Source organism: Caloenas nicobarica, chromosome 1, assembly GCF_036013445.1.
Source record: "Caloenas nicobarica isolate bCalNic1 chromosome 1, bCalNic1.hap1, whole genome shotgun sequence".
Lineage (NCBI taxonomy): Eukaryota > Metazoa > Chordata > Aves > Columbiformes > Columbidae > Caloenas > Caloenas nicobarica.
Window position 1 is genome coordinate 182,512,019 of NC_088245.1, and position 13,362 is coordinate 182,525,380.

Here is a 13,362-nt window from a genome sequence, read left to right on the forward strand (position 1 = left end):
GACTGGTCTGGAACATCTTTCTTATGAGGAGAGACTGAAAGAGCTGGGTCGGTTCAGCCTGGGGAAGAGAAGGCTGAGAGGGGATCTCATCAATGGTTATAAATATCTCAAGGGTGGGTGTCAAGAGGATGGGACCAGACTCCTTTCACTGGTGCCCAACGATAGGATGAGGGGCAATGGGCACAGACTGAAGCACAGAGGGTTCCATATGAATGTGAGGAGAAACTTCTGTACTTTGAGGGTGCCAGAGCCCTGGAACAGGCTGCCCAGAGAGGTTGTGGAGTCTCCTTCTCTGGAGACATTCAAAACCCGCCTGGATGCATTCCTGCGTCAACCTCTTTCCTCTGGCGCAATAGTTATGCTACAAAGCAGGCACCCCAAAACTGCATCTATTCAAAAAAAAGCAACAACTTCAGAGGAGATTTTAAAGATATGTATAATTTTGGAGCCACCTTCGTATACTGTCATGTATCATTTAGGTAGAAAATAGGATTGTGTTTAGGGGTGTAATAGGAAGTTCTATCACATCGTCGTTTTCTATTTTTTTCACTACTTTTTTTTTCTGGTTTTCTTTTCCAGTTGGAATGGACACAAGGAAATGAAAGCACAGACTGTAAGCATACCTGAAAGTGGACTCAGACTATATTTAACATTTCTGTGTTCTTTTCCATTCACAGTCACTAATATTTGATGAAGTTGACCTGTCAGATGCCAGCGTAGCTGAATCAAGCACAAAAAATGTCAACAACAGCTTCACGGTATGGAACCATTATAATACTGATCTTGAAAGCTTTAGATACACTGTTACTAAGAAAATCAAGAATCCTCTGAGTAACTTATCGTTTTTATTTGGAAATAAAATGTCCTTTATTTGGAAATGGCTTAATGTATCACAACAATATCACATCAGCTTTTGATAATTTTGTCTCTGTGTTTTTTTAGCAAAATTTAGAGTGTTAGATAACAGTTGCTTCAAAAGTTGATGGTACAGCATGCAATGGCAGTTGAGCTAGATGATCATTGTAGGTCCCTTCCAATTGAAAGATTCGATTCGATTCGATTCGATTCGATTCTATTCTATTCTATTCTATTCTATTCTATTCTATTCTATTCTGAAATGAAAAAGAAAAAGAAAAAAGAAAAAGTGAAGTTCCCATCTGTATTGATTTACTGTATTGATTTACTGTAAAGCTGCAAGAGTAGATGTGCTAGCTTGTGTACAAGGCATTAAAAATTTATCAAAATTCAGTATTAGTACTTGGTTAGTCCTCATTAGTACAACTTACTTTTATGCTGCAGTTTGTCTTCGAGGTGACATGCTGAATTGATTAAAATGTAATTGTGTTATTGTTTAAATTTCTTATAATAACATTTTTTTCTTTTCTGACATATTGAAGTGGGGTTTTTTTGTTTTCATTGTCAATCATATTCCTGTATGTTTCCAAGTCACATCGAAGAGCTGTCTTCAGAGTCGTACCTTGATTCCAACACTGGTATAAGAAACAAAGAGTGTTCATAAATCCGTGTTCACAAGTGTGTTTTACACACAGGTCTTGCCATTTGTTGCTCAACTGCTTTGTTGGAACTAAGTGATAATGTCTGACGTAGTTCCTCTGCTGATTCTTAAACCCTGGAAAAGTAAATTTTTTGAACGAGAACTAGCTATGAGGAAGATTGTGGGTGAAGTTGTCCTTTGGAAAGTTTTGTGTTGTCCCACTGACCACGATGGCGTTACCTTTCTTAACCTGCAAATCCCATTATTCTCTATTAAAATGTGGATTTTCCATTTTCCTGAGGATTTTAATGATCACAGGTGATCTGTGTTACCCATGTTCTTCTCCAAGGCTATCCAGTGCAAGCCTTCTGAAAGCATCATTGGGTTTTCCTTGTTCTGCTGCCTCCCAGGCAGCTACTGAAGTAGTCAGAGCCCTTCAAAGACGTGTTTGCATTGGGCTGGACAGGACGGCTTGTTAAATCAATCTAAGTTTCTTTACTGACTAAGAACACAATAAAAAAGACTAATTTGACAGAATGTCTCGAACGTGGAGGTGGCTGTGTGAGGTACCAGCTTGCCTTTCGAAGATGTTTTTGGTGTTGCTTAGAAGCTCGGCTTCTGCCTTGCTCTCTTCGCTGTTTGGTGTTTTGGTATCCTTCATAATCCTTTAGGCTCACTCATTACCTCATTCTTCACCAAAGACTTTTTTTTATATCCAGTACGAAGATTCCTGTAGAAGACAGTAGTGAAAAAAAAATCTCAGGGGCTACAGCTGTAACAGTGTTTTCTCTGAGGAGCCTTCAAATTAATTTTGAAGAATTATTTGGGTTTATAGCTCTCCTGGATTGAAGTGTCATCTGATTTGACTGTGAAATATGGTAATAGTCATCATCTCACTTAATCTTTTGGCTTCTTTCTTTCTGTTTGCCTAACCCAGTCTCCCAGCAACACAGCTCAGTGAAGTAATCCAGCTCTGGCCTTGCCCGCACTGCTTTTGAGGGAGGGGTGTAGCGTTCCAGCAATACTCCTTGTAAATAAAAAGAAACATTTCGTTTTCCTTTTTTTTCTTTCATCTTAAAAAAGATAACCCAGCCTTTCTTAAAATTACTTGTTTTTCTTTATAAGCACTCTGTTAGCATTCTCTTTGTTAAAAACGCAAAAATTAAATCCTTAACTTCAGCTTTCTGTAGTTAATGTAGTCCTCTTGGGGTTTTTGTCTCAATAGAGATTATTTTTAACACATATGTATGTAGATGGAATAGAAACCAAATGACAATTTTTCCAGGAAAACACACCTTTAAAAATTTACATGAAACTTTTTTTTTTTTTCCAGCTCCTTTTATCATTTCACTTACACCCGCCCCCTCAATCTCCCACCCCCAGTTTGTGGCAGCTACTGGTTTGCCTTCTTTTGCCCTTGGTAGTTTGTATGTTTGGAGACAGAGCTATGCATGTCAAGTTTTTCCATGCTCTTTTTTTGGATAAAACTCAAGTCCTAAAATTAGTCATAACGCACAGATTTAAGGTTGAGTTTATTTGTAATGCGCATGCTTGCAGAGTATTTTATGTAACTAAATACCAGTGTTTACTCACCAGAATACTTTTCCTTTCTTACTACAAACAAATCGAGGTTCAGGGGAAAGCTGAGATAAATAAATATCTGCTAATTAAAATGAGAAGCTGCTAAACTTGAAACAGCTCATCTGTTTCAGTTTTTTATTGATTACGATATTACTTTTCAATGAACAACCAGCTCATTGCTAGCAAATTGTTCCTGGTGAAGGAGCTTGCAAGTAGAGTGATGTTTAATAGATGATGAGTGTTCTGTAGTTGTGAGCATCCTCATCTAGACCCTTGACTTCAGAGGCTTCATATGAGACCCTCAAGGCCAGATTCTTCCTGCTGACTTTTTGGGTGCCAATCTCTTAAGCCTGTGGGGAGAGAGAAGAGGTTCAAGAAGGCGATTCAGCCTATGGAAGATGTGCATTACCCCCTCCATCAGCCACACCAGGAGCCCACGAGGGCTTTTGCTCTCCCCGTGCCTGCAGTTCAGTGCTGTGAGTGGGCACTGAATCCTCCTCATGATGCTGGGGACTCTGCTCAACGTTTGTTTTTTTGGTTGGTTTTTTTTTTTCACAGCACTTTGATTTGGCCTCAGTGGGTGGCTTATGTTGTCTCAGCACGTCCTGAGGAGTGTAGTTGCACAGCATGTTATGTCTTTGAGGATGAATCAGCCCCCCATCCTTATTGCACGCAAGCAGATGGGGCAGTGACCAATTCTGCTGAGAGCTGTTTTGGTTTGCAGGGATGGAAGATGGCTTGTTGGTGTCTCAAGTGCATTAAGAAAAATCTCTTTATTGTTCTCAAAACAAGACTTGAGACTGAATAAGGCTGAATGGTGCTCTCCAGCATGCAAGCGTGGGCATGTGGAACATCGGTGGTGTGCTTTTGTTCTAGTTGGCAGAAGGTTTTTTAAATACTGAAATGATTCTTGAACAGGCATATTCAATTAATGAAGTTCCTCAGGGCAACAAGGTGATTATGAATTGTGATTTAAAAGGGAATTTTGACGGGTTAGCTTTCAGCTTTGGTTTCTACCTGTGCTTGCTTTTGATGATGAAGAACTTCTGATGCACTTTGGCTAGGAAAAACCTCTGTAGATGTTAACCGTGCTGCCTTTCAATTGCTGAGCCATGTGGATGTGTAAAATGTTCTGGGCTACTATAAATCTGTCCTAAAGTCTCATGTAAAATGCACAGGCATCATGTGGCAGCACCTATGTTTAGTCCATCCAAACTGATGTTTGAAACATTTAACTCAGTTATGCTCTTCTGTGATAAATATGATGGAAAATAATAATTTCACGGTGGAAATACTGACTTTGAGGCATTACTTCATATATTGGTCTTTAGACATTTGATTTAGGTTAGGCCAACTTCTAGTCCATTTAAAGCTTTTACACATGCCATGTTATCTCAGTTTTGTACTATATGTATATTCAGAAAAGTGAAAATCAGATTCATTCTGTTACCTAATTACACCTGAGAGTAACAGAGGAAATAAATCATTTCACTGTTTTTCTGGAAGTCGCCCTCCAGGAACATGAGAATTAACATACTAGATGATAGGGATTCAGCTTGCCCAAACTTCGGGTGGGATTAAGTGATGGGTTTATAGACCTCTAAATTTAGATATGTAGGATAAGATTAATAGCTCTTTAAAGTAAGTTCCTGTAAGTGCTCAATTCAGTATAGGCTCCACTGGTTATTAATTTACTCTGTCTTAGCTGTGATAGGAGCTTTGTCATCCAGGGCACCTGCAATGTAGACCCTTGCTTTCAGCTTTCTGAATCAGGTGCTGAATCAAGTACTTTTTGTTGAATATGCGTCTTCTGAAAGTGGTCGTCTTGACAGGGAGGAAGCTGCAGTAGGCAGATCTGCTGTCCTGGAAAGCCTACTGCAGTTCTTAGTAATTAGAAACTGGCTGGAAATGAGACTTTATATTCCAGCCAATAGCATTGATTACTAGGATTCTGGGTATGCTTGCAAAAATGCCTAATGTCATCATTTTTTGCTGATTTCTTGGTTTTAGTGATGCGATAGACCATATAGACCTTAGAGTCTAATTATTTATTCTGTGGAAAAATACTTCCTTGCAGAGCTCTTAATGTGCTAGGCTTTAATTAAGTATTCTCACCTAGTGTTATGAGGCAAAGGCAGCAGAAAGCTATAAACCGTCTGTTCTTTATTTTCTATTCTTTATTACCTCCTTTCAATTTGACTATTTTCCAGGGTAAATAATCTTCGTAAACATTTTTCTATACTTTTACCTATTATTGCAGTTCTTCTGACTAGTATTCTGCAGCATCATCTTGTAAGTGAAGTGACCAGTTTGGCACTCAGGGAGCACAAGTTACAGATATTTGGGACTACTTTCTAAGTTAACACTCATTTTCATTCCTTATGGATCCCACATTTTGTCTGTTTTCTGCAGCAGCAACACATGATGCATTTTTTTATCCCCTATGATGATACCAAGATCCTTTTCCTGTTAATTCAGAGCTGTCTGTAATTCATAAATACTTCTTCTATGCTTCTGTGGTTTTTCTTTGGTGTGTGTTTCTTTGTTTTTACTAACACTAAACTTTTCCAAGTCATTGTACTGTCTGTTTAATACCTTGCTTGGCTCATTCTGAAGTAGCTTGGTGATCAAGGGGAGGGAACTAAGTAATCAAAAATTTGTTCTTTCTGTAAATGTTCCCATATTGCTACTTTACGCTTCTCTTCCAGTTTAAGAATTTCACCACAAAATTTTGTGAGAGAATAATAAGGTGCTTATTATCCATTAATCTTTCCCTGTATTAAAAATTTGTACTAGTCCTTCTTACTTTTTAAATGTCCTTTAGCTTTCTTCTCATCACATGATCGAGACATAAAAATCATCAGTCTTTTTGGTTCAATGACTGAAGTAAAAATAATTGTGGGTCAACCCAATGTTTTAACTTTTTTGAACAGAAGTACATAATTTAGTTCAAATTAAATAGATTAAATTTTGGTTTAAAGTATTATTTTCATATTATAAAAAGAAAAAAACCCCACAAACCATGCACAGCATTTCATTAGTTAGTCCCAGAATGTAATTTTGCTACAAGAAGTTTAAAGGTTTTTTTCTCTAATTTCCACTTTTTTGGTCAGATTTATCGATTCACTTTGACCTGAAAGCAGACTGTTCTGCTTAATATGTTTTTAAACAAAAAAAATATCTTTATCCAGTTGTCCACAATTTTCTTGATACTCTGTAAATTTGGACAGATTTTGAAAAACTAAACATTTATATTTGCTGATTTTTCCGTTGACCTATTATCTTGAGATGGTTAGGTATTTTTTATACATTAGTGAGGCCAAATAATCTGTTGGAGCAACTGTGTTTCAACTGTGGTTAAAATGTGTCTTGTTTTCTTCCAGGTTATATTGTTTTCTTCCAGAACTCTGATTACCCTATTTCCTATCCATATTTCTGAATGTAGCATATCCTACATCTTGGCTGGGGATGTAAAGTTTACTGGCATATAATTTATGTGGAACCAGCTTAAAGCATAAACCAATTCTTTTAACCTTTGCATCCTCCTGTACAGCCACTGTTTTTAATGGGAGGTTGCCCAGTTGTACTGGAAACTCAATTCTTGTGATTTGTTGGACTTTAAAGTTGAATATTAGAACCGGGCTTGAAGGCATATTGCTTTTTAGCAGCTTATTTCAGCCTTGCCGCTTCTGACATCAGTCAGCTCTCTGGTCACTGTTGAGATTAGCTGCTTCTAATTGATTATAGAAAATTAACTTTTAATATTCATGGTGGCATTGGTAAAGAGAATGTGTTGCCAGACCTTTGCAGTATGTTGGAGAGAGAGTGTAAATTTCTTTGGATTTGGGCATATTTTGCTTCCTTTCTTGCCACTCAGATTTTTTTGGAGTTGTTGTTGAGGCTTTTTTTCAGGGACTATGAGAACTTCGGGGAATGTGAGAACTGCTTAACCTTCCCTAAGCCACATCAAGAGGAAAAGAGCCTTTTCCCCAAGGAATTTAAAACCTTTCATCTTTAGGTTTGGGCACTCCAATCTTCTGTATTTTTGAATATCGGAGACAGAGAGAGATAGTCTCAAAGCTGGGAATAATTATCCTAATACTGTTTCTTTCCTATTTAAATAATCTAACATCAATTCGGTTTTATTACTGACTCTTGATTTGCCCAAAGCTCAGGATCTTGAGCTTTATTTAACTGCAGAAATGCTTATGGATGCCAGTGGAGGTATTTCTCTAATGCTGTCCCGCTTGTTTGCAAAATCCACTTTACTGCAGTTTCGTCTTGGTGGACATCAGGAAATGGTTTCTTTACTTATAGCCTAAAGCCTCCTTCAGTCACTATTCTACCTCAGTCTGGTTTTTCGGAAGCCCAGTCACCTAAAGGTTGCACTGGCCTTTTCTAGGCTTTTTGCTGCTTCTCCTTCACCATCTTTCTTCTTTCTGCCGTTTGGTGAAATCATCTGGCCATGCTGGTGTTGGGAGACTCCTGGGATCATGTGGGATCATGGGCTCAGCAACCACCTTCAAGGCTTTGGCTTATTTCAGGCTTGGGGTGGTTTCCCCTGGTTTCATATATTGCTAAGCAAACTTTTTTCACTGGGTGATTAAACCTTCAGTTTTGTTCTGTAGGAATACTCTGGAGTGCATCTATCTGCAATTTTATTTATTTATTAAAAATGTCTTTTGAGTAAATTTCTGCGTATAGTCTCTGCTGATGTTCCCTTGAAGAGAGACACTCGTGCTTGACTTCTCCCTTTAATAAACCACAGGTCACTCAAAGAATAGATTTGTGTTTGGAAACATGTTTCTGTTTCTTGATAAACTTACATACACCACCAATTTGAAATAGTTCACACCTTAAATTTACCCAGCTGAAGAGTCTGGTGTGAACCTCATGAACCCCGGCTATTGGTGCATCTTAACTCAATTGCATACTAATTTAAACTAAATAATAAGCATATCAACTATTACTATTATTATTGGCTTTGTTATTATCATTAGTGATCTGCGTATGATTTATGAGCTTACAGTCGTATTATGAAATTATTTGTGTGAAGGAAAACAAAAGAAATATTACTGAAGTGCTAAGTACTGCTTGTTGTGCTATCCTTAGGATTCCTCTCAGCATACTTTACCTCAAATCTAACCTGCAATTTATCCTGTAGATGTATAATAATTTCCTTTGCATTCTGTTTGTGTCTTAACATTGGGAATGGTATACACCGATGATGGTGGGAGTGCAGACACATTTGTAGATGTCTTTACTTAAGAGCGTCTTCCTCTGAGAGGTGAATCCCACTGTCAGATACACTGTATTTTAAATTTTCCCCTTGGTGTTATCAGAAAGGTCAGTGCACAGATGGGGGAATGGCATCTCCAGACATTCCCTGTGCCCCAGTTGCAGTCTAGCACAGGGCCGACAGAGGTCCTGGAGTCGCATCCCTGAAGATCCTGAAGCCTCTTGTCATCTCCAGGAGGTGGAATATTGCTGGAAACAGTTCAAGTTCCCGTGCTGGCCTCCTCAGCGTGACTCAGCTTTGCACACAGACCTAACTCTTGGGATGGCTTTAGTTTTCTCCTAGTTGTGAACCATTTGCTGTTTCATACAGATGCTGATGAGCCTCTAAATGATGAAGGCTTTTTGATGCTTCCAGCTCCAGCAATACTCAAACCACAGAAAGAGAAGGGAAGTGCTTTGTATTCCATTTAGTTCCATTTTCAACTCTTTTTTTTTTCTATATTCAGGCAGCGTAAGAAAAAAAAACCCAAAACTGAAATAGCAAATTAATATGCTTCAGGGAAAAAAAATTGAGAGACAAAAGCAATTAGTGTGCACTTGTGATGCACTTAGGTTTTTTTTTTCCTCCATTTAGCATTTGCTCATTTTCCCCCTCCCTCTGACAGTGACAGAAAAACTGTAATGAAGCTGAGAGCTCTTTGAGTAGCTTTGGGTGTGACTTTCAAGTTTTAAGCTCCTTATCTCTGACTCGATGCGCTGTCTCCCTTTCCCTAGAGTGTCTGGAGACACTGAAGCTTTAAGTTTCATTATGAGAAAGCAATAAAGCATTTCAGCTGTGAGGCTAAAATCCATAGATAAATAGCTTGTGGTGAAGTTATTACAAGAAAGCTGAACACTTTTCAGAAGAGGAAAAAAAGGGGATGCTTAAAAATGTGACCATTCTGAGCTAAATTGTACGTTTTTGTTCTAGTTATGTTTACATTTATTGTTTTCCACAGATTTCGAGCTTAAGCAGGATTTTTTTTTTAAATAGTTCACAGAAGACATCTGTATTTCTTCCTTTAATTTTCTGAGAGTTTCTTTAATTTATGAAATACATTAAGAAGATTTGCATAGAAGTAAATGCATTTAAAATATCTTTTATTTCCTTTTCTGCACTGATAGTAAAGCACTGATGAAGCAGTTGGGGTATTTGGAGAATGAGCACTGGTCTTTGAATAACTTCAAGAATATTGCCAAATTTCATTCTTCCTGCAGTTTTACACTTACGTATTCTCTGACGTTTCTTTCTATTCTTGCTTTAAATGTGGTTAAAATACCTGGAGAAACCTTAAAAATCATCCCTCAGTGCAGTTCCTGTATACCGGATAATTTTATAAACAACGACGTTGGTGTAAACTTTGAATAAATTTCCTGCTTCTAGTGAACAAGAATCCCTGGCTTCCAGCAGCTGGATCATGTTTAAACAGGAATCTGTTATTACAGAAGAAGAAAATACTCACTTGCTGTTCTATTTTATATAACTTTGCACTTAATGCCATTAAATATTTAACTAGATGTTTTCCTTTAAGCACAGCAGCCATCCCATCTGATAAACGTGTAATGAGCTGCTGAAACTGGAGCTAAGGGCACAGCAGTCTGAAATAACGTGCTTAACAAATCTTTATGTAAGGACTTTAAAGAATTTAATGTGCAGGCCTTGAACTGTATATGGCAGTTTCCAGTTTACATTTACAAGAATGATTTATTGCTTTTGCTATATTTGAATACTGATTTAAGATAAATATCTAATTCTTTGGTCCAAATTCATGAAACTTTCCTTCCCTAGTTCTTTTAACTGTCTCATGATAAGATTAGACTTCTGAATTAATAATAGTCTTCTGTTAGAGGTTGGCTGATGATGGATACATGAGGTCAAATTTGAGGAACTGTAGATTACTGACAAAGTGTCCTTTGCTGGATAATTTTTGCACCTGTTTTATAGTTTGAGGCTAGACGTGTCCTAACTGGATTACTTGATTTACCTGGATTCTGTTTTCACAGAATCACGGGGTGATTTGGGGGTTGGAAGGGACCTCTGGAGGTCATCTGGTCCAAGGCCCTGCTGAAGCAGGGCCACCTAGAGCAAGCTGCCCAGGACCGGGTTCAAACAGCTTTTCAATATCTGCAGGGATGGAGACTCCACAACCTCCTTGAGCAACCTGTGCCCGTGCCTAGTCACCCTCACAGTAAAAGAGTGTTTTCTGGTGTTCACACAGAGTCTCTTGTCTTTCAGTTTGTGTCCATTGACTCTTTGCACCCTCCCTTCAAGTATTTACAAAAATAAATAAGATCCCCTCTGAGACTTTCCCAGGCTAAACAGTCCTAACTCTCTCAGCCTCTCCTCATATGTCAGATGCTCAAGTCCCTTAGTCATCGCTGTACTCTCTCCAGTATGCCCGTGTCTCTCTTCTACTGAGCAACCTGGCACTGGACACAACACCCCAGCTGTGGCCTCACCAGTGCTGAGCAGAGGGGAAGGATCACCTCCCTCAGCCTGACTCCAATGCTTTGTCTTAATGCAGCCCAGGATAACGTTCGCCTTCTTTGTGGAAAGGGCACATTGCTGCCTCATTTTCATCTTGTCGGCCACCAGGACCTCCAGGTCCTTTTCTGCCAGACTGCTTTCCAGCTGGGTGGCCCCTCGCGTACACTGGTGCCTGGGGTTGTTTCTCCCCAGGTGCAGGACTTTGCCTTTCTCTTGTTCAACTCCATGAGGTTCCTGTCGGCGCATTTCTCCAGTCTGCGGAGATCCCTCTGGATGACAACACAGCCCTCCAGCATATCAGCCATTCTTCCTGGTTTTGTGTCATCAGCAAACTTGCTGAGGGTGCACTCTGCCCCATCATCCAGGTCATTAATGCAGCTGTTAAACAGGACTGGACCCAATACTGACCTTTGGGGTAGACCGCTAGTTGCTGCCCTTCAATTAGACTTTGTGCCGCTGATCCCCATGCTCTGGGCCCAGCCATTCACCTCACTGTCTTTTCAACCAGCCCATACTTTGTCAGCTTCTCTATGAGGATCTTAAGGGATAGTGCTGAAAGACTTACTGAAGTCAAGGTGGACAATATAAGTGAAGTCTGCCTTGACTTCAGCAAAGCATTTGACACCGTCTCCCACAGCATCCTCACGGCAAAACTGAGGAAGTGCGGACTGGATGATCGGGTAGTGAGGTGGACTGCAAACTGGCTGAAGGAGAGAAGCCAGAGAGTGGTGGTCAATGGGGCGGAGTCTGGTTGGAGGCCTGTATCTAGTGGAGTGCCTCAAGGGTCAGTTCTGGGACCAGTACTGTTCAATATATTCATCAATGACTTGGATGAGGGAATTGAGTGTACTATCAGCAAGTTTGCTGATGACACCAAGCTGGGAGGAGTGGCTGACACGCCAGAAGGCTGTGCTGCCGTCCAGCGAGACCTGGACAGGCTGGAGAGTTGGGCGGGGAAAAATTTAATGAAATATAACAAGGGAAAATGTAGAGTCTTGCATCTGGGCAGGAACAACCCCAGGTTCCAGTACAGGTTGGGGAATGACCTATTAGAGAGCAGTGTGGGGGAAAGGGACCTGGGGGTCCTGGTGCACAGCAGGATGACCATGAGCCAGCACTGTGCCCTTGTGGCCAAGAAGGCCAATGGCATCCTGTGGTGTATTAGAAGGGGGGTGGTTAGTAGGTCCAGAGAGGTTCTCCTTCCCCTCTACTCTGCCCTGGTGAGACCTCATCTGGAATATTGTGTCCAGTTCTGGGCCCCTCAGTTCAAGAATGATAGGGAACTGCTGGAGAGAGTCCAGCGCAGGGCAACAAAGATGATGAGGGGAGTGGAGCATCTCCCTTATGAGGAAAGGCTGAGGGAGCTGGGTCTCTTTAGCTTGGAGAAGAGGAGACTGAGGGGTGACCTCATTAATGTTTATAAATATATAAAGGATGGGTGTCACGAGGATGGAGCCAGGCTCTTCTCGGTGACAACCAACAGTAAGACAAGGGGTAATGGGTTCAAGCTGGAACACAAGAGGTTCCACTTAAATTTGAGAAGAAACTTCTTCTCAGTGAGGGTGACGGAACACTGGAATAGGCTGCCCAGGGAGGTTGTGGAGTCTCCTTCTCTGGAGACATTCAAAACCTGCCTGGACGCCTTCTGTGTAACCTTATCTGGGTGTTCCTGCTCTGGCGGGGGGATTGGACTAGATGATCTTCCGAGGTCCCTTCCAATCCCTAACATTCTGTGATTCTGTGATTCTGTGAATATCCGCCTCTGTCCCTTCATCCACCAAGCTAGTTATTTCATCATAGGCTATCATGTTGGTCAAGCAACACTTCCCCTTGGTGCATCCATGTTGACTGTTCGTCATCACTTTCTTGTCCTTCATGTACCTGGGTGGATTCCGGGAGATGCTCCTTCATTTTTGCTGGTGATGTGGTCCAAGGCACGGCCACCTAAATTACCTGGGCTGGATTCTGCTGCAGAGTCAAGTCATAGTAGACCTTATACCTGTTTCTGTGATGTAACCACTTCTGTCCTGCCTTTTAGTTAAGCCCACTTGTCTTGGTGTACTGGTGCAGGAGATGCTGTGTGGGACTAACCCTTTCCTTCACCCTTGTAAGATTTTTTATTGTGGGGGCCCAAACCACACATTACTTCATTACTTGTGAGCTTGGCAACAGTGAAACAGGAGAAGGCCAGCAAGAACAGGGAAGCAACGTTTTAGTGGAATAGACAGAGCTAATTGTTCTGATTATAAATTCTGTATTGTACTCAGGCGAATATAATAGCCATTTATCACTTGCCTTGCTTTTAAATCCTCCGCTCCCTTTGTAATTTATACTTTTGCCTGGCTCAGCTCATCCTGAAAAATAAGAGTGACAATTCACCATAAAGCACCAACTACACCATTGACAGTGACTATAACGTTATAATTTATTTAGTATCCTGAATCCAATAAATTAAAGCACTGTAGGAAGCTGCCCAACTGTTAGCACTGTGATTTTTGCAGACAAGTTCTGGTAGATGTGG

The 13,362-nt window shown here is 40.4% G+C and overlaps 1 protein-coding gene across 2 annotated transcripts in view; it reads left to right on the forward strand.

The window, feature by feature from the left end:
• DGKH (diacylglycerol kinase eta) overlaps nucleotides 1-13,362 on the forward strand; it is a 175,333-nt gene that overhangs the window by 90,101 nt on the left and 71,870 nt on the right. For both annotated transcript variants that reach the window (XM_065626676.1, XM_065626677.1), the window contains exon 4: nucleotides 678-758. In XM_065626676.1, the coding sequence (XP_065482748.1) occupies nucleotides 678-758 (81 nt within the window). The remainder of the gene's footprint in view (nucleotides 1-677; nucleotides 759-13,362) is intronic.